Source organism: Thamnophis sirtalis, unplaced genomic scaffold (genome assembly GCF_051295495.1).
Source record: "Thamnophis sirtalis isolate CommonGarterSnake01/CBP01778 unplaced genomic scaffold, rThaSir2_p1.2 scaffold_4, whole genome shotgun sequence".
Taxonomy (NCBI): Eukaryota; Metazoa; Chordata; class Lepidosauria; order Squamata; family Natricidae; genus Thamnophis; species Thamnophis sirtalis.
Window position 1 is genome coordinate 122,267,609 of NW_028261384.1, and position 19,949 is coordinate 122,287,557.

The 19,949-nt window shown below is 44.6% G+C and overlaps 1 protein-coding gene across 5 annotated transcripts; it reads left to right on the forward strand.

Annotated features, from left to right (window-relative positions):
• The first annotated feature begins 688 nt into the window (after window positions 1-688).
• On the forward strand, window positions 689-16,744 carry PRR14 (proline rich 14). 5 transcript variants are annotated; one of them, XM_014067318.2, is made up of 13 exons: window positions 741-1,001; window positions 5,377-5,541; window positions 5,651-5,918; window positions 7,542-7,672; window positions 7,754-8,009; window positions 8,113-8,165; window positions 8,529-8,614; window positions 11,124-11,476; window positions 11,627-11,841; window positions 13,515-13,614; window positions 13,764-13,870; window positions 14,415-14,486; window positions 16,235-16,744. In XM_014067318.2, exons 2-13 carry the CDS (start codon window positions 5,462-5,464, stop codon window positions 16,482-16,484), a joined length of 1,971 nt encoding a protein of 656 aa, XP_013922793.2. In that variant the 5' UTR covers window positions 741-1,001; window positions 5,377-5,461; the 3' UTR covers window positions 16,485-16,744. The 5 variants fall into 5 exon arrangements, with proteins under 5 accessions (XP_087570176.1, XP_087570175.1, XP_013922793.2 ...); XM_014067317.2 differs by having other exon boundaries at window positions 11,124-11,841; XM_087714048.1 differs by having other exon boundaries at window positions 742-1,001; window positions 8,116-8,165; window positions 11,124-11,841.
• Window positions 16,745-19,949: the final 3,205 nt, after the last annotated feature.

Below are 19,949 nucleotides of genomic sequence, written 5' to 3' on the forward strand. Positions count from 1 at the left end.
TCCCCCGCACCCCTTCGTTTTCGTCCATCGGCTCCAGCGCTTAAAATCTTCTTTGAAATCAAGCTTTCACTTCCGTACATAGTCATCTGGGTCACAAATAGCAACGGAAACGAAAACGCCTTTCCAAAGAGTAAAGAGGTTTGGAAAGCACTGGCCCTTTAAATCTTCACTTTCTGGCCTCCCCTCAAATGGCGGCGCCCTAAACGGTGCCATCTGAATCTGCCTTATTCCAAAATGGCTACCGATTTTTGATGGAGTACCTTATTTTGATAGCCTGTTTTCTTGCCCACACTCAAAATGGTGGGCCTATTGACTTCAACACTACGTTGACCCGAACCGAGAGGGCAGTTACAACGTCGTTTTATTTTTTCCCCGTTTCGGCCATTGGCCCGGAACTCACAAGGTTCATCCTGTGAATAATAATAAAAAAACAGAGGCCTCTGGAGCCGAACGAGGCGCTGCCGGTGACGCCACCGAAGTGCGCGCCCCTTAAAAAAGATGAGTGCGAGATAGTCATATTTTCACTGGTAGCCGGGAAATCAGTTTCGGAAGAGGGTGGTGCAACTAAATTGAAATGGGTTCTTTAAAGACTTTACTAGATTTTAAAACTACCCATTCTATCTCTAAAGACACGCCTCCTGAATCCCCAGTACCAAAAACGGACCCGCCCTTCCCGACCGCGCTCTTCGGCGCCACATAAAGGCCTTGACGACAGAGGATCGCCGTTCCTGCCCTAAGTAATGATGGCGATTCCTGAGCCGCCACTTGAGTAAAGAAACAGGAAGTCATTGGCTGCGGCAGAAAATAAAGCCGGCCGCTATTGGACGGCCGGGATCCGGAGCAGGATCCGGCCGGGCCCATGAGCTGATGAGAAAAGAGCAGAGGGGGGAAAGGAAAAAGGGGTAACCTGAGGGATGGGGTCGTGTTTCCTCCTCCCCCCCACCGACCCCCGTCCTCTGTTTAGCGACGCGACTGCTACCACTTCCCTGCGGGGGTTGGAGGTGAGATATTCCCCCGTGGAGTATGGAGGGTGGGGTGGGTCTGCCTGGCGGATGACCCGAGAGGAGTCCTTGGTGGGAACCGAGGGCAGCTCCTCCTGCTGTTTCACTGGCAGCCGGGCATCCTCGGCTCGCTTCCTGGGCGACCGTCAAGCATGGCTTGTATGCCGGGCGAAGGAGGGTGGGTAGGTGCGGGGTGCCCGGGTGGAGGGACCTACGAGATTATGTGTGCGCGTCCCTTCTGACAACTTCTTGCGTAGGATGGGGTGCGCAAAGGCTGCAAAAACGAACGTCGGGGCTTTGCCTGCGCCCCAGCCCCGTCTTTTTCAAGCTGCTTCAAGCCTAGCTCTGAGTTACTATGCCTCCTTCTGTCTCCCCCCTCTTCTTGCTTGATAAGCTTTATTTATTTATTTAGTCAAACGTATTAGATAACATATATAAGTATGAACATGATTTTGGATACATGAAATGGATACGAAGAAAAGGGAATATTAGGACAGGGACGGTTGGTGCACTTATGCACGCTCCTTACAGACTTGGGGTGAAAATGGTTGGTAAAAACTGGTGCCAAGAGTCACACAAACACAACTGAGGGATTCTGGATGTGTTATCCCAGCCAAGTGATTCAGAAAGTTAAGATTGGGGGTGGGGGGAATCCGTTAGTGGAAGAATGGGATGGGAGAAACTTTGGACTGGCTGCTTCCTTGCTAAATGGAAACTCTGTAGCAAAAAAAATCAGGATGGACATTTCTTTAAATTATAACATTGTAGCAAGACTGGCACTCTTTTGGCCTCGAATTTTAGCCTGGAAGGACTCATTGACATGAGTTATCTTGATTTTCATCCTGTCCTCTAATTTGGCCTTTGCTGTTTCTCCTACAAACACACAACTTTTCCAAACCCCCTTTTTATCTATAATGGGAAGAAGCGAAAGGTGCAAGTTTACAGTTAAGTTAAGAAAAAGAGTGGGAAAATCAAGGTTGTGTTTCTGCATGTAAGGGGGGGGAAAGTCTATTGTTCTAAGTTTTTTTTAATTAAGGCCAACTATTTTTTTAGTTTTTTTTAAAAATTAAGGCCAAACTAGGAAAGAGTATGAAAACTTTTCATTTCATAGGAATTTGTCATCTGCCAGCTTGGTGGGAATAGGCTGAGGTGAAAGAAACCTTGCCTTGGAAGTCTAAGGAACATGAAAGCTGCTGTACTATTTTGTGTTTTTTGAGTGGTGGTGATACAATTAACGTCCAGTTTTGGATTTTGTCATGTAATAACTCAAATTGAGCTGCAAATGTTAGTCTGTCATGTATTGCTATTGTTAAAAGATGTGGAGTGATGGGGGGAGGATATGATTTCTGTCCTGGTTTGATTGCTTTAATATAGTACAATGCTAGTATCCACTATATAGGGCAGTCAGCTTGATGTAGTAGCTAAAGCAATAAACTATAAGTCATCAGGCTAGAAAACAGGTGATTCAAGTCTAGCCTACCCTCAAAACGATGCTATAGAGCACTGCACACCAAGAAAACTAGACAAAAGAATAGTTTTTCCCCCCGAACGCTATCACTCTGCTAAACAAATAATTCCCTCACCGCTGTCAGACTATTCCATAATGCTGCATTACTATTAGTCTTCTCATCATTGCTATCACCCATCTCCTCCCATTTATGACTGCATGATAGTAACTTTGTTCCTTGTATCCTTACGATTTATATTGATTGTTTCCTGATTGCTTATTTGTACCTTATGATTATCATTAAGTACTGCACCTTATGATTCTTGATGAATGCATCTTGTGTTTTTATGTACACTGAGAGCTTATGCACCAAAGACAAATTCCTTGTGTGTTCAATCACACTTGGCCAATAAAGAATTCTATTCCTACTCCTATTCCTAATTCCATTCCATTCTATTCTATTCTGGCACAAAGCCAGCTGGATATTTTTGGCCTAGTCACTCACTCTCTCCGCCCTAGAAAGTGGGCAGTGCCAAACCACTTTCAAAAACCTTGCCCAAAATACTGCTGACACTAGTCCAGCCAGTCACCAAGAGTCCAAAACTGTCTTAAAATATACACACACACACACACACACACACACACACACACACACACACACACTGTACAGAGGAATCTTCTGACATGCTGGGAAAACTTTTTCTATCTCAGTTTTTTTTATCCTGCTGTGGGAGAAGGAATGGGTCTTAGCATATGATTTAGATCAGTGTTTTTCAACCTTGGCAACTTGAAGATGTCCGGACTTCAACTCCCAGAATTCCCCAGCCAGCGAATGCTGGCTGGGGAATTCTGGGAGTTGAAGTCCGGACATCTTCAAGTTGCCAAGGTTGAAAAACACTGATTTAGATGATTGCTAATGATTCATAATTAGCTTCTCTGAGGCATAATCCCATTTCCTCACTTACCTCTGTGTATTGTGCAGCACAATTTAGAACATTTTTTCTTCAACCTTAGCAACTCCTAAGATGTGTGGGTTCCAGTTCCTAGAATTCCCTAGCCAATCATACTGACTGAGGAATTCTGAGAGTCTAAGACCACGCATCTAAAAGTTACCAAGGTAGAGAACACTGGCTTAGAAGAATAACTATTTAAAATAGCAAACCTTTCAAAGGTGAGAGCACGGTTTGCCATCCTTCTTAGAAAAGCACACCCCACTACACACTTGACCTGCTGTTAAAAAACAGGAAATAACTTCCATTGAAGTGCAGCTTTGTGTAGAAATAGGCAATTTGTCAATAAAAATGAATTCCTCTTTTTTTTAGGATGCTCAGCTCTATTAATAGTTTATGACAATAGACACTGGTGGACGGTGGAAAAACTTTTAAATAAATGCATTTTGATTTCAAGATGGAATGATTAAAAATGATTTTTTTAAAAATTAAGCCTGATTAAAATTCCAAACTGAAGAAGGTGGGGAATGACAGCCCTAAGAGGCAAAAAGAGTTTAATTCTTTATTTCTCAACATTGGCAAATTTGAGATGTGTGGACTTTAACTTGCAGAATTCTGAAGGTTTGAAGTTTTTATTCGACTTGTATGCCGCCCTATTCCCGAGGGACTCAGGGCGGCTAACAAAACCAGGGGGGGGGGAGGACAATACAAAAAGGAAAACCACACACACACAAAAACAACAACAATACAAAACCGTCTAAAAGGTCTCAACACGCATACCCATTCGAGTAGGGAATGGGACTCAGCAGCCCCAGGCCTGCTGGAACAGCCAGGTCTTGACGGCTTTACGGAAAGCCTGAAGGGTGGTGAGGGTACGAATCTCCACAGGGAGATCGTTCCAAAGGGCCGGAGCAGGCACAGAGAAGGCCCTCCTCCGGGTGGTTGCCAGCCGACATTGGCCTACCGATGGAATTCGGAGGAGGCCTAGTCTGTGGGATCTAATGGGAAATCTTCTGGGAATTGAAGTCCACAAGTCTTAAAACCTGCCGATTGAAAACCAGTTTTAATTATTTCCTTAATTAAATCCTTCCTAAAAAGGCTCTGTTATGGTAGTTTGGATGCCTTATGAACATGTCTTCAATTAGTAGCATATTAAGCAGAGGTGGGTTCCTACCAGTTTGCACCAGTTTGGTAGAACCGGTTCATCAAATTTTTGAAACCCACTACATACACACACACACACACAGACAGACAGACAGACAGACAGACAGACAGACAGACAGACAGACTCACACAGCGAGAGAAAGGGAAAGAAAGAAATAAATAAAGAAAAAAAGAAAAAGTGAGAGAGAGGTGAAAGAAAAAAGAAAAAGGGACAGAGAGACAAAAGGAAGGAAAGAGAGAAAGAGACAGAGACAGAAATACAGAGAGAGAAAGAAAACACATGGCCGGCAAGCCACTCCCACGAGGTCACATGGCTGGCAAGCCACTCCCACAAAGGAGGCCACACCCACAGAGTAGGTTCGAAAAAATTTTGAAACACACCACTGATATTAAGGAACTATTTCAAGTTCCTCAGTATTTTGACATTACTAAAGTTATTTAGTTTTGTAATGTGATCACTTTTTGCCAGTGTTTTCCTTTCTTTTTAGACTTCTGTAAATTGTTTTATATTTCCCTCAAAAATACTCAGTTCACTGCAATTAACTGAGCAGAATCCCTTTGGGGCACACCACTCCTCAAATTTGTAATTTTTTCACCATACAAAATTGATCTTTTTAAAAATGTTGCATTTCCCAGCCATTAACTCTGCCATTATTCTTACCTTGATCTGGAGATATTTTAAAATGAAATGTAGTTTTTCTCATTGCTAATTATTTCAAGATACAGAGGAGAATCTTTATGTACATATTCAAGTGTTTTTTTAAAAAAATGAAATAAGTAAACATTTATTCATTTGATTTCTCTTCCACCACAGAGAGGTGAGAAATGAGGTTCTGGAGGAGAAATAGGGCAGCTTCCCAATTCCTGACCTCCAAAAGGTGTTGGGTCTGAGTCCAGCCATGGAATGCACCTCTAATGGGGGTTGTTCACGATTGCCCACTTCTGAGATGACAACCAGGCGACGAAAAATCATATTCAGGTTAGAGATTGCCATATTTTTTATTCTGGGAATTCAACGTGGGGAGAAGGGGAGGAGGAGGAGGAATCAGGCTGTTGTTTTGAGAATCTCTCTCTGTATCCTTTTGCAGGCCTACAGCTGAGGAGGAGGGGACCCCTTCACGTCTTCGGGAGCCCCTGGACAGAGGCAGAAACTCACTCCTCTTAAGTGAGGATGAAAAGTGGTCACCCAAGAAGAGGCAGCGGCTCCAACAAGGCTCCCCGCCAAAGGCAGATGAGGGCAGGGATCCTTGCGGTGGGATGGGAGAGACCCTGTGGGATGTGGCATCTCCCATAGAGAAGAAACAGCGAAAGGTGTTGGCTATTGATCTGGAAGACTTTTCCACAACCCAAGTGCCAGTAAGGATGCTGTAAAACCTGGAGTGAATGTTAAAGGGATTTGCGGGATAGGCTACCAAACTGAATGGATGATGTATCTCCCAGGCTTTGTGTAGGCAGATGGCAATTCCCTCATTACTAATTGAGACTGGGTGTTCTTAAATTACAGGTCTGATGCCTAATTTTTTATTTGTTTGTTATTAAGCAGATAAGTTTTGATTTACCAAGCTTTTTTACGTATAGAATTCTTTTCAAACTTGCAAGTTATTTTTTCTGTTTCTAACCATTTGTGGATAATGATGTTATACTATGGCATGCATTTTTGGGTTGAATTACTAACATTTCTAAGAGCTGATCTATGATGATAGGGCAGAATGAGATAGGAAAAAAGAAACTTATTACAATTCTTGCCTCTAAAACTCTTCACAAAACGTGTGTTCTGAAATTTAGACTCTTGCACAGAACAAATGGGTAGATTTGATTCCCTTCACAGCCAAGAGTTTCTCCGAGTGCAGGAAATCATTCAAGTACAATGTTTTGTATAACTGAAACAGGAGAGTTAATCATATGATCTGTAGTTTTTTCTGTGTGGTGATCCAGGGTTTGGCATGAAAGCAACACAGCCAGAGAGCAGGTCTAACTTCCCTTTATTGTTCCACCTGAGCCCCCAAACTTCCTCACACTTACTACAAGTCTTGGAGCAAAGCTGTCACAAGTACCTTCAACAGCCTCTAGTCCAGTAAACAAGGTTAGCACACAGTAACCAAGATAAGAAATCCAGTCCAGCGCTGTGCATTTTATAGCTGCACAGCAGTAAATCCAGCAGGGCAAAGCAAGGAGTTCAGGAAGCAAAGAATCCAGGTAATTAGTCCAAAAAGCCATACGGAATGCAAGGAATCCAAGGCGGTTCAAATGTCAGCACTCACCACTTCATGAATTCAGTGTTTGTTCCAGACAAATGCTCCTTAAGTCTCACTCACCCTATGGAACGATCTACCCCCAGAGATCCGTATCCTCCCCACTCTCGCGGCCTTCAAAAAGTCTATTAAGACCTGGCTTTTCCGGCAGGCCTGGGGCTGTTGACCTCTTGAATGAGGCCCAGCCCCATTACGGTTGAGTGCGTGCTGTGTTTTAACCTATTCTGTCTTCTACTTTTTAAACTTTTAGTACTTCTTAAATTGTCTTTTATGTAAGCCGCCCGGAGTCCTTCGGGATTGGGCGGCATATAAATTTATTAAACTTAAACTTAAACTCACTCCCCTGGTGTGCCTTCTGAAGGGGGGTGGGGCACTCTCCTCCCTCGTAACTGGCTCAATCTACGTTGTTCTCTCCTTCTCTCTTCTCTTTGTGCTTTCGGGTCAGGGGATGGTGGTCCTTGTTCATCTCCTGAGCTCTGTCTCTCCTGTTCCTGTCGCTCTTATGAGCTGTTCTAGTCCTGAACAGCTCTGGCTGGACTGGTTCTGCCCTTCCTCTGTTTCCTTCCAAGCCAACGGAGTGCCCCCCCCCCCCCGAGTCTCTGTTGACTCAGCTCGTCTTCCCCCGCAGATTCAAGCTGCCAACGCTAGCCCGTGGGATGAGGAAAAGAGGCTTCTTATCTGATGTTTACAGATGTTTGAAAGTTAGGTTGTCTCTCCCTCTGTCCAGGAGGTTCCACAAAGATGCTCCCTTTTACAAAGGCCTGCCTTGCTTCCTTCCAAAAAACTCCTCCAGTCCTCATTTGGGAATGAGACCAAAGTTTCCTGGTCAAGAAACAGACAGGATAGCACTGTGTGCAGGTGAGCAAGGATTCAGGAGAAAAAAGTTGAGAGTGTAGTTTGTGGATGTCAGCAGCCTACCTGTCTGTCTTGCTCCTTCAGATCCCTTCTGCCTAAGCTGGGTTCTCGTCCCTGTAAAGAACCTCAGGAACAGTTGGCTCCCATGTGCCAGAAGTTGGGGGAACATAGACTCTCTCCCCCTCGCTGCCGTGAGTCAGAGCGCTTGCAAGCCAAGAGGCAGCGCCTGCAGAATGGAGTCCCTCTTATAAATGGGAGAGAGGGAACACGGGCCACTCCAGAAGAGGAGGCTCATCGGCCAATTCCCACTTTGGAGGATTGTCAGCTGACCCAAGCCCAGGTGAGTTTGCTGCGGGAAATCATTTGCACATGGGCAAACCTTTTGCAGGTTGGGGTCAGAGGGAAGGTGGTCCCATTTTAGTTCAGACCTCTTTTCTCGCCAGCAGGACGCTGGTGTTGGCCAGGAGCTTCTGGAGAACTTCCCACCTCCCTGCAGGTGAGTGTTTCCACATTAGGATGGAGGAATGACTAAGCCATCCTTTTCCCTTCACCAGGATTATGGTTGTGCTGCAAACAGATCTTGAGAGTAATCTTCCTTAATGGGCCACTCCCCAGGTGTGTTAGCCTTCCAGGTACTGTGATTGCTGAATGCCATGCTGGTAGGACAGTTTCCCGAATGGAAGTCTACTTTATTTGGAATCTCTGGATTGGGGAGGGCTTAACATTTTTTATCCTTTAATGCCAGTGCTGGGTAAATTTCTAACTGATGCCCGGCTGGAGAAGGCTGTTCCGGGACATCATCAGACAGAAGAGCTAAAACGTTTGCCCATCACTTTCCATTCTTTATGCTCTTGCTCAGGAGTGATCATCGAGAATTGCCTTATCTGCCATCAAGCATAAAAACGCCAGTGTCTTCAGATCTACATGACCAGGAGCATCACACAGGTTGGTGGCATGCTGAATTAAATAAAGGAGTTTGGTAGTATGCAAAAAACGTTTATACCTAAACACTGATAGCAAAAGTGATCAACCTGTCTGTGGCCAAAGGTTGCACTTTAGGGACAGGATCCTCAAAGAAATAATGCTAAAGTAAGCTGTTTGAGGGAATGGCAAAGGCAAGGAGGAATTCATGTCATGTAACACTGTTCCTGAACTTATTTAGAAAAGATGGGGATTTACATCGCCAAGGATTCTGGACCGATGTATTAGGCAGTGGAATTCACTCTAAATTTTGATGATTTCTCCAAATAAGGAATGTAGAATTATAATGGCTACGTATTTGATACTTCATACATAAAAAAAAGTACAAAGCGAAGGGATAAACAAATAAAAAACAAATTTGAAAAAAGAAAAGGCTCTAGCAAGTTTTTATATTTGCTTGAGAGTGAGAAACCTTTTGCTAATGTTAGAATGAGACTTCACTGAACAACTAATTTTGTCTTCTTGAAATCCATGTCACATAATTCAATGTTTCAAAAGTATTCATACCATCTTAGCCATTTTTGACATAAGATTGCCAGATTTAAAAATTTTATAATACTATAAGAAATAATATTTCTTAACCTTGGTGACTTAAAATGTGTGGACTCCTATTTCCAGAATTCCCCAGCCCGCCATGGTTAAGAAACAATAATGTAAAGGGAAGAGAAATTTTTTTCTATCTTGACCTGTGATGAGAATGCCTCCTTTTCCCTTCAATTATTAATCTTGACACATGCTAGCATTACAGACACAAGTGTTGAAGAAAATGAAGGCGAATTACTATATCCTTGCAAATATTTAGCAATATTGCTGTGCATGAGAAAGAGGCCAAGAAAAGAGGAACAGTGAAAAAAGGAAGGAAAAGAAGAGAAAGATGAGGAAGAGAAAAAGATGATGCCCTAGAGTACTTTTGACTTTGGGCCTTTTCATCGCTTGCACCACTGTGTCTCTTTGGAAAGGATGTCATGTACTGATAGTCCTTGACTTACGACCACAATTGGACCCAAAATTTCTCTTGCTAAACAAGATTTCGATTAAGTGAACTTTGCCCCATTTTACGACCTTTCTTGCCATTGTTGTTAAATGAATTATTGCAGTTGTTAAGTTCGTAACACTGTTGTTAAGTGAATCTGGCTTCCTCCATTGACTTTGCTCGTCAGAAGGTCACAAAAGGGGATCAGTCCGGACACTGCAACTGTCATAAATATGAGTCAGTTGCCAAACATCTGAATTTTGATCACATGACCATGGGGATGCTGCAACCATTGTAAGTGTGAACAACAGTCATATGTCACGCTTTTTCAGTGCTAATGTAACTTCCAAAGGGCCACTAAGCGAACTGTTGTAAGTCAAGGATTACTTGTACAGCAAAGCACTGTTTCTTTCAAAGCAAATTGACAATTTGGTGACAGTCGGACACTTCGTGTTGATGATCCAGGCAGTTTTTTTTGGCAAAAACATTATGTCCTGGTCATGGATCCAGGCTACTTGAGGAGGTCTCTCATCTCTATGGGATTGGCCTGCCTCCCGTGCAGAAGGGGCATACTGTTGACCGCTTCGGCTGAGGAATTTTGGTTGGTGGGGGGGGGGGTCAGGAGCAGAGCATTTCCTGCTGTGGCTTCCTCCCTTTGGAACACCGTGCCCTCAAGGTGGGATCCGCCACCACTTTCTCGGCCTTCTGGAAGGGGCTGAAGACCTGGCTCTGCCACCTGATTTGAGACCCCGATGGGTATTGGCTCCTTTTTGCCTAATGTTTTTGTTAATTTTAATGCTTTAAATTTAATTATTAATATTTTTAATGAACTAATTGTTTTTGATGGTGTTTTGTGACATTGGAAACTGCCCAGAACCACAATGTGGCAAGATGCATATAGTTGCATATACAAATTTAGCAAGTAAGTAATACGAAATAAAAGCTTACCACTACCTCCTGGCAGATTTTCTTAAACTTCCAAATCTAGTAACTTCTCTGGCATGTTCTGGGGGTCAGGAGTCTCTCCTCTGAGCTGATATTGGTTAACTTCTGAATCAGCCTAAATCAGCCAACTTCTGCCACATGCTAAGACAGGACTTCCCTCTTCCTTAAGTCCAAAGTAAAGTTTTTTTCCTGACCAACATTCTTCGAAAGATGCCAGCCAGAGAAATATTTTGAACTCTCCCTCTGTTGCTTTGAGATCATCAGCCCCCCCCCCCCCGCCTCTGAGGTAGATGGCAGTTAAGAAGTACAGGTAGCCCTCATCTGACAACAGTTTGCCTAGTGGCCATTCAAAATTACAATGGCACTGAAAAAAGTGACTTATGACCATTTTTCACACTTATGACCATGGCAGCATTCCCCATGGTTATCCGATTTACATTCAGATGCTTGAAACTGGTTATAAATAAATCATCGCATAGCTGTGTTTTAACATCTCGTGTCAATGGCCCTCAAGATACCTCGTGTGTAACAGCCATATCTTTCTCCTTCCATCAGGTCCGTCCTCTGAAACATCCAGTTCTACCTCGGTTTCGACCCTCTTGCGTCCGTCCATGGTCCCGCGTTTCAGGCCCTGGGGCTTGGCCCCAGTCTTCCAAAGCATGCGTTCGAAACTGGAAGCCTTTGCCGAGATCTTCTTCAGCCCGTCCAAACCATCCCTGCCGCCCATTGAAAGATCTCCGTCCCCATCACCATGTCCTCCAGCAAATGGGGACGAAGCGGCAACAACTCCGTCGGCCACCCCTCGCCCGGGAGTCAATATCGAGGTGAAAATTGCCATTTCTGAACCACGTCCCCGCAAGAGGAGCTCTTGCCACGAAGAAGAGAGAGAAGAAGCTGACCGCCTGGTGGTGAGCGGGAGGCCCCCCATCCGCCAGTGGCGCTTGAGCCAAGGGGAGCCGGCTCCACAGCCCCACCTTGGACGTAGCTACTCCTGCCCTGATTTTCCTAGAGCCTGCTCTTGGCAAAGTGTCTCTTCGGTGCTTTCTCCATTGTTGCAGCTGCGGCAACGCCGACACACAGTTTGCAGTCTGGAAGTATCTCGAGAACTGGACCGTCCCACGCTGCCCTGCCTGCGTAAGGAAGTGTACCCCTTCAGCAGCCCCCCTGCCCGCCTCTTGCCACGACCCTTGGTTCATACCACCTACTGTGATCCTTCCTCCTACTCTTCCCTGACACCATCCTGCTGTCATGAACCTGACCCGGCACATCCCAGGTAATAACTTTCCCTTCCCTGTTCCCCAAAGAGGTATGTTGTTCCCCCTCAAAGAACGTCAGCTCCGCACCCAGCAATGTGAGGATGATCCTGAAGGCACAGGCATAGGCTTCATTTCCTGGCTGAAAGGAAAGGAAGGGTGAGAAAGGAACAGATTTTTGATCCCTCCCTGTCCGAAAGGCTGGATCTGTTACAAGAGCAGTCCTCAACCTTTCCAGCTTGATGAGGGAATGGTTATGCGCAAGTGGCAGGTGAGCCCACGAGGGTTCATTTGTACAAGTGGTGGGCGTACGCCCCTGCTGCTTGCACAAAAGGAGCTGCTCGTCTGCTGCTTCTGTGGCCAAGTTCTAAACAGGCCACTGCCCGGTAGTGGGCTGAGGCCCCGGGGGATGGGTACAGCCCATTTTTTTTACTTTGGGAGATTTTGATCACATGTTCTTGGACTCCTATTCCCAGCCAGAATGAATCTGGAATAAAGGGGGTGTTGTAGTCTTCGACTTACAACAGTTCATTTAGTGAGCGAAGTTACGACGGCATTGAAAGAAGTGACTTCTGACCATTTTTCACAGTTACGGCCATTGCACCATCCCCGTGGTCATGTGATCAAAATCCAGATGTTTCATATTTATGACGGTTGCAGTGTCCTGGGGTCATGTGATCACCTTAGGTGACCTTCCGACAAGCAAAGTCAACAGGGAAGCCAGATTCACTTAACAGCCATGCCATTAACACGTTTGGCAAGAAAGGTTGTAAAATGAGGCAAAACTTGTTTTAACAACTGTCTCACTTAGCAACAGAAATTTTGGTCTCCATTTTGGTCGTTCATGGAGGACTACTGTAATCCAAGAGTATGTTGGTGGCCATTGTCTGCTGCTTAAGACTTTGAGCAAGAGTATTTGAAAGTTTTTTTTTTTTTTAGATTATGGTTACATCAGGCCATGTTCCCCTGATATCTATTTCTCCGTAAGGCACCATTGTGTGTCCAATTCTTAACTAGTTCTGGAATCTGCAAAGGGGGAGGCATCACTTTCCCCCCCCCACCTTTCCTCCAACTCTGTGACCCGACAAATGCGCGCACGACAAAAGCGCACCGACAAAACCGTGGTGCTAAAACTGCGATGTCATCAACGTGGCGACAACAGCGCGGTGACAGAAGCGTGATTTAAGTTGAGGTAAGGTTTAGGGTTAGGGTTAGGGTTAGATTTAAGGTTAGGTTTAGGTTTAGGTTTAGAGCGCGCTTCCGTCACCGCGCTGTTGTCGCTGTGCTTCAGCGCTCATTTGTTGGCGCGCTTTAGAACTCGTGATTTTGTCACCGCGGTTTAGTCGGGCGCGCTTTTGTCATTCGCCCTTTTGTCGTTCACCCTTTTGTCGGTGAACCCTCCAACTCCTGTGTTGTGCTGCATATTTAGTAGGTCTTCCTGTTCAGTCAGCTCGCTTTCTTTTTCCTACAAGAAGTGTTGGATTACAGACCTCCTGGTTGTACATGCGGAGAATGCGGATGTTTGCAATCGTGACACATCTGGAAATTTAGGAGGAAAAGAATTGGGCAGAGACTGAATTTAAGTTCTTTTCCTTTTCTGTCCCCTCTGAACCAATGAGCAGATGTTCTCCAACATGGAGAACATGTGGGGTCTCTTTGATCTGTACGTGACTTGTTTCCTTTGCCCTTTCAGGAAGGCCTCCCTCTCCCCAGATGGTGGGCAAAAGGTACCTGCGGTTGGCCTAGATATGGTTGCATCAGAGCCGTTGATGCTTTCAGAAGATGAAACGAAGGTCAGTCACTGTTTGATGTAGGGCCGTAATAGAGGAAGTGTTGCGAGTGAGGGGTGGGGTTGGATTAAGACAAACCCTACCTCTCTATAGGGCTTGCCTTTCCCGTCATGTCCATGCTTATCCCCACTTAATTTCCCTAAAACCTGCAGGGGTCCCAAGAGAACACATTAGAAAAAGTGTCCTGCATAAGAATCCGCAAGACCCCAGCCAGGCATCAAGCCAATCTCACCCCCATGGGGCTTCCCCGTCCAGTCAGGTGAGAGCATGCCTTAAACAAATTGGGAGCCCCAAATGAAAATGCTTCTGCAGGAGGGTGGGAATGGGCTTCCAGATTACCCAATAGTGGCCAGAGAACCTAGGATCCAGATTCTCCCATGATTCTAAGCTAGAAAAGGGGCAGTGGGTAAGCAGAAAGGACTAGACCTTTTCCAGGGTTAAAGTGCTGGGTCATTTGCTTTTCAATTGCATTGGAACAAATCTAGGATTTGTACCTTCTGATAGTGGGTCAGAGATCAACTTCTTTGGAGAACAGGGATTAAAGAGAAGGGCATTCTGGAACCTTGCGCCTGGAACATTTTCCAAAGATGCTGTGGACAATATGACCCAGTGGATAGTTCTGTCAAAATCTAATGGAATGGCAGGCTAAGAAGCTTGCCTGAAAAAATGAGCAGAATGTTACCCTATGCACTGCAGAGAAAATGCTTTATTATTCTGCAGAACAATTTCCCCATCTCACAGATATTTTCCCCTACTGGCCAAGTTATTCCAAGGTAATATGTTCCCTTTCTCTCTTTTCTCAGGCTGAACAAGAAGGTGTTCAGTCTGGAGGAGATCTACACAAACAAGAACTATCATACACCTACAGAGAAGAGGTGAGAAGGCCCTGCTAATGGTTGTTGTATAGGGCTTGGTCCAGGTTGGCCAGACTGATACATAGTGGAGTCACAAGGTGGTGGGACCTGACCATCTGTACACTCTGGTTTATGGCTCAGCAGCTTTGTAAAACCAATTATGAGTTCTGCAGACCATAGTTAAGCAAACCACAATACAGAGTTTGTGTTTAATCTAGGACTCAGCCAAGTAGAGTCAGCACACTTGAAAAAGAAATGCTATAGTTTCTACCTGAAGATTTCCTGCCTGTATTGGCTAGGAAGGTTGAGACAAATTATTTGGACGGCACTCTCTGGAAGAAAGCTAATGCATATAAAAGTACTAGAGTAGTGGTTCTCCACCCTTTCTTCACCACGAAGTCCCTTAAAATACATTTTGTGGCCACAGACCCCCAAGACATAACTCAAGATTTAAATCATAATATTTCTTCAAGCCTTCCCGCATCCCCTGCGGTAATATCGCTGTCCCCCCCAGGGATCCATGAACTCCAGGTTGAGAATCACTGTAGTGGACTGATTTGTTGCTTTAGCACAGTGTTTCTCAACCTCAGCAATTTTAAGATGTGTGGACTTTGAATACCCAGAAATCCCTCAGCCAGCGTGATTGAAGCCCACATTTCTTTAATTCCAGAATGCTGGCTGGGGAAATTCTGGGAGTTGAAATCCACGCATCTTGAAAAATTGCTGAGTTTGAGAAAACTGCCTTAGCATATGCTACCTGTTGAGGAAGCAACAGGTAAGTTAACGTTGATTGCGTTGGATTCAAAGTGCACCAGGGCACCACACCCATCTAACTGATGGACCACAGAGGGCTTACGGAATTCATCATTGAACGACTATTTCAGTCTAGGCTCATCTCATGCTTCCCATTTACTGCTGTCATGCAGAATTTATGTGGTATTCTCTATAACACTCCCCACTCTGGTCTGCAGACCCCTGGGGGAACGCAATATCGTCCCAGGGATCTGTAAAGGCATGAATTAATGTTATTTAAATCTGGTGGTGCAGGTAAGTATTTATGTTTGTATATAGCATGTGTATGTGTGTGTTGTATATGCATTTGGGTAGATATACACTCTCTTGAAGCGCAGGCATCAGAATTCATTTTTCATTTCATTTTTAATGTGGGCCAGTGTGCTCGCAGTAAAAAAATAACTATAAATTACGTCTTGGTGGTCCGGGCCCATGGTCCAAGGTGGTCTTGGTGGTCCGTGGCCACAAAGGGAGTCCATGGTGAAGAGAATATGGAGAACCACTGTACTATAATAAATCACCTGTTCCCCCTTTTAGAATTTTCTCATCCTGGGGGTGGGTCAAGCAGTTCTTTAACAAGCAAGCAGTGAATACAAAAGGCTCTGCATTCAAAAAGGAACCGTAGATATTTTGCTATAGAGGTGTTTTACATTTTTCTTGGGTTCGCATTTTATACCCTTTCCTCTTTTCACGCTTGACCTTTTGGGCATCCATTAAGAAGATGGCTAAAATTGTCTGATGACAACACAGTTCCATGCCTTGCTTACATCCAGAATATGCTCTGCACTTAATGATTGCCTGAACGCTGGCATCGTTTGCCCCCGATGCTAAATATTGGGAGTGAAGAGGAGTTAGATCTGTCCTCCTTTTAGCCGGTTTGATAGCTACGAGCCTAAGGCTGACCTCCCTGTTAAGGAACCTCAGAGACAGCTTCTCCTTTTTAAATTTGGTGTCGAGTCTCCTTTTTCTCCTTGCAGATCATTTGAGACCATATTTGAGGTACCACTGGAACGCAAGGGAACCCTTGTCTTCACCAGCCAACGCAAGCTGAAGAGGGCAATTCAGTTCCAGGAGGTGGGCCTTCCCCGTAAGCAACGCAAACCCCATCTCCGGAAGGGACTTAGGGCAAAGGGAAAACCTGCCCAGTCCCAGTCCGCTAAAGTGGAGGAGTTGCTACAGCAAAAACTAGCTGAACTGCATGACCTCTCGGAGGAGGAAGAGTGTTGAGCTCCAACTACAGAAAAATGTCTATAGGAGCCCTTTCCTTCCCATCTTTTTCCCTTTCCCCAGAGCAGCTATTTCTCAAACTACTCGTGAATTGTCTAATATTTTTCTCCAAGCACCAAGTGATCCTGAGCACTCCCCAGGCTTCTTTATTCTCCTCGTCATCTCAACCTCTTGATCTCCAGTGACAGATGTTTCATGATCCAGGGATCCTAGGTTGTCCTCCAAACCATAGACAGTGTTCTTACGAATGTGGGGCTGGATGTCACTGGTGTTGTCCGTTCCTTGCACTCTGCTTCCAATGCACAATCAGACTCTCAGTGCCTGAATTAAGAAGAGGATGTGAATCGTCTGGTCCAGATTTAGGACTTTGAGGGATGTATCCAACTAGGTGGAGATCAAGTTACTCCTCTTCTGTGGCTGCTATCTTGACTAAACCAGAAAACCCATTGATCACAAAGGAATGATAGGAGAGAAAGAGCAAAACAGGCATAAATGGAGCGGAGGTGGGGGGGGGAATGGAAGGGCAGACGTATCAAGCAGCTCAGAAAGAATTGTTAAAATATGAATGGCTGTGAATCCTGCTCAGTATGAATAGACTTACTGGGGTTATATTTCTGTTAGGCATGGCGGGTGGGATGGGGTGGGGGTGGGTTGATTGTATTTTTGTATTAATCTATATTTCTAATAAACATTTCTGCTTTGGAAATACTCTTTCTTTTTCAGTTATTGCTCTCCTGATCTTGTTTACAAGAATGCCGAAAACAGCTCGGAGGTAAATGCTTATGGAGACTCTCAGTCATCCAGCTGCTCATGGTTGCCTCAAAGGTGCTTTTTCAAAAGGGAACAGGAAAACTTTTTTTTCCCACCCTGCACCATCCAGCCAGAACTGATGAAGCTTCTTGGATGAGAAGCAAAACCTCTTCTTCAAGGGAAAAAACAATCCAGTTGCTTTTCAAAAAAGCACCTTTGAGACAGCTCATAGGTACATTTCAAGGCCAGTGTTCCCTCCAGGTCTAGCAAACTGAAGATGCCATGATGGATCTTCTTCATTTGATGCCACAGGGCCAAGTCCTTGTGATTGACTTTCCCTGAAGCTTTGATTTCAAGAAACAAATAGTGAAAACTAACTAGTACTCTTAATCACTTGTTTCATGCTTGGTGCCGCAGCTTTCAACTAGTAGCAAGGGATCTTTTTTTTTTTCCTATTGGAAAAAAAAATCCCCTAAATAAATTTGGTTGCCTTCCCTGTTGCTCTGTTTACAAGTATTATCAAAATGTATTGTACAATAAATTATGCAATAGACTTAAATAGTGCCCTATGCTCTATACCACTTGCAATAACAGAAAAACAGCAAACGTATTGTCAAGTGATATTTCCCCAGATTTAACAATGGTTCCTTTTGGATGTCCTCAGTCTGAAGGGATGCATGTCTGTGATTTCATTGCATGTTCCTGGATCCAGCTTCAAGCTACATTCCTTCCCGTTCCTATGGAAGGAGGTCAATCTGTTAAGAAGTACAAATGGCTTTTCCATTCTCTTCGTAATTCTGGGCTACTTTATCTGCAAGAGTTAATTTTTCCCAGGTACCTGTGTTGCTCTTTAGATCAGTGTTTCTCAACCTCAACAACTTCAAGCTGTGTGGTTTCAATTTCAGTTTCAATTTTTTCACTGTGGGATATGTTGGTATTTGGGGAACCTATTTTTCCTTGCATCTACACAAGAAGCCGCATGCTCCAAAACCATAACAGAGCAACTCACCCTTTAACAATACAGATGATATTTTTTCATTCTTTGCTACTCGAAACGTATTTTATGTGGCTGTGGCTGAACAGTTCCATTCTTGTTCCATCAGTTCAAAGTACAGTGTTCCAAACTATTTCAGGTTTATTACATTTTTTCTTTTACATACTTTCAGTCGGGGTTTATTAAACTCTGTTCTGTGAAACTATAGGGTTATGTAAGGACATGATTTTCCATGAGTAATTAAGGTCATTAAAATGTTATTAAAATGCATTCTTGATCAGGGATTTATTTTTTAGAAAATATGTTTAAAATTTCTGTCCCTGACAACAGTTCTTAGGAGGGCACAGATATGGTTTTCTTCTGACAATTGTTCCCAAGAATTTGGCCAGTATTCCACCACTCAGGCTGGGGTGGGGGTGAAAATTTACTCCCTTCAGACAGGGCGCGCAACTTGGGAGTCCTCCTGGACCCACAGCTGACTTTAGAACATCACCTGTCGGCTGTGACCAGGGGGGCATTTGCCCAGGTTCGCCTGGTGCACCAGTTGCGTCCCTACCTGAACCGGGAGGCACTCGCAACAGTCACTCACGCCCTCGTGACCTCAAGACTGGACTACTGCAATGAGCTCTACATGGGGCAGCCTTTGAAGAGTATTTGGAGACTTCAACTTGTCCAGAATGCAGCCGCGCGAGCGATTGTGGGTGCACCTCGGTACACCCACATTACACCTATCCTCCGCTAGCTGCACTGGCTACCGATCGGTCTCCGGCTACGCTTCAAAGTGCTAGTCGTAACTTATAAAGCCTTTCATGGTATTGGACCTGGGTACTTGAGAGACCGCCTGTTGCCAATTACCTCCCAAAGACCCGTTAGATCTCACAGGGTCGGCCTCCGGGTTCCGTCCACCAGCCAATGCCATCTGGCTACTACCCGGGGGAGAGCCTTCTCTGTAGCAGCTCCGGCCCTTTGGAATGAACTCCCCACGGAGATCTGGACCCTCACCTCTCTCCAGGCCTTCCAGAAAGCCGTCAAAACCTGGCTGTGCCGGCAGGCCTGGGGTTGATGAGTTCCCCTCCCCTCTCGACTGGTATGGCTGTGTGATTTTCGTGTATTTTAATTATGTGTATTGTGTTTATGTTCCCTTTCCCCCCTGAGTTGTTCGCCGCCCTGAGTCCCTCCTGGAGAAGGGCGGCATACAAATAAACCAAATACAATACAATACACAGATTGTTGAACAAGTCAGTGTTTTTCAATTTTAACAATCTTAAGAATTATAGACTTCCGCTTCCAAAATTCTGGGAGTTGAAGGCTACGTATTAAAATTGTGAAGGCTAGAACAAGCAACACTGAATATTGGACTGGTGGATATTCTTCCAGTGTCAACCACAGGGGCTCAAGTAACCTGTGAGTTCTATTGCTCAGATCTGATCATTTCAAGCAGAAGAGATGTGGGTGAAAGTTCCAAACCTTGCCTTGACTTCAATTATTCCATATAACTTCCATTTGTTACTCACATTTAAAATTGCTGGCAGGAATTATTGCATTTCATAGCCTTCCCCTCCCTTTCAAGTTTAAATATCAGAAGTTTTGTTTTCAATCTTAACAACTTCTTAGCTGTTTGTTGAAAATAACCCAAACTAGCACAATCTGAGAGATGAAAAGAATTGTAGCATTCGTGAAAATTGTCTTCATGTGACTAACTGTACTCTATAGTCAATCAC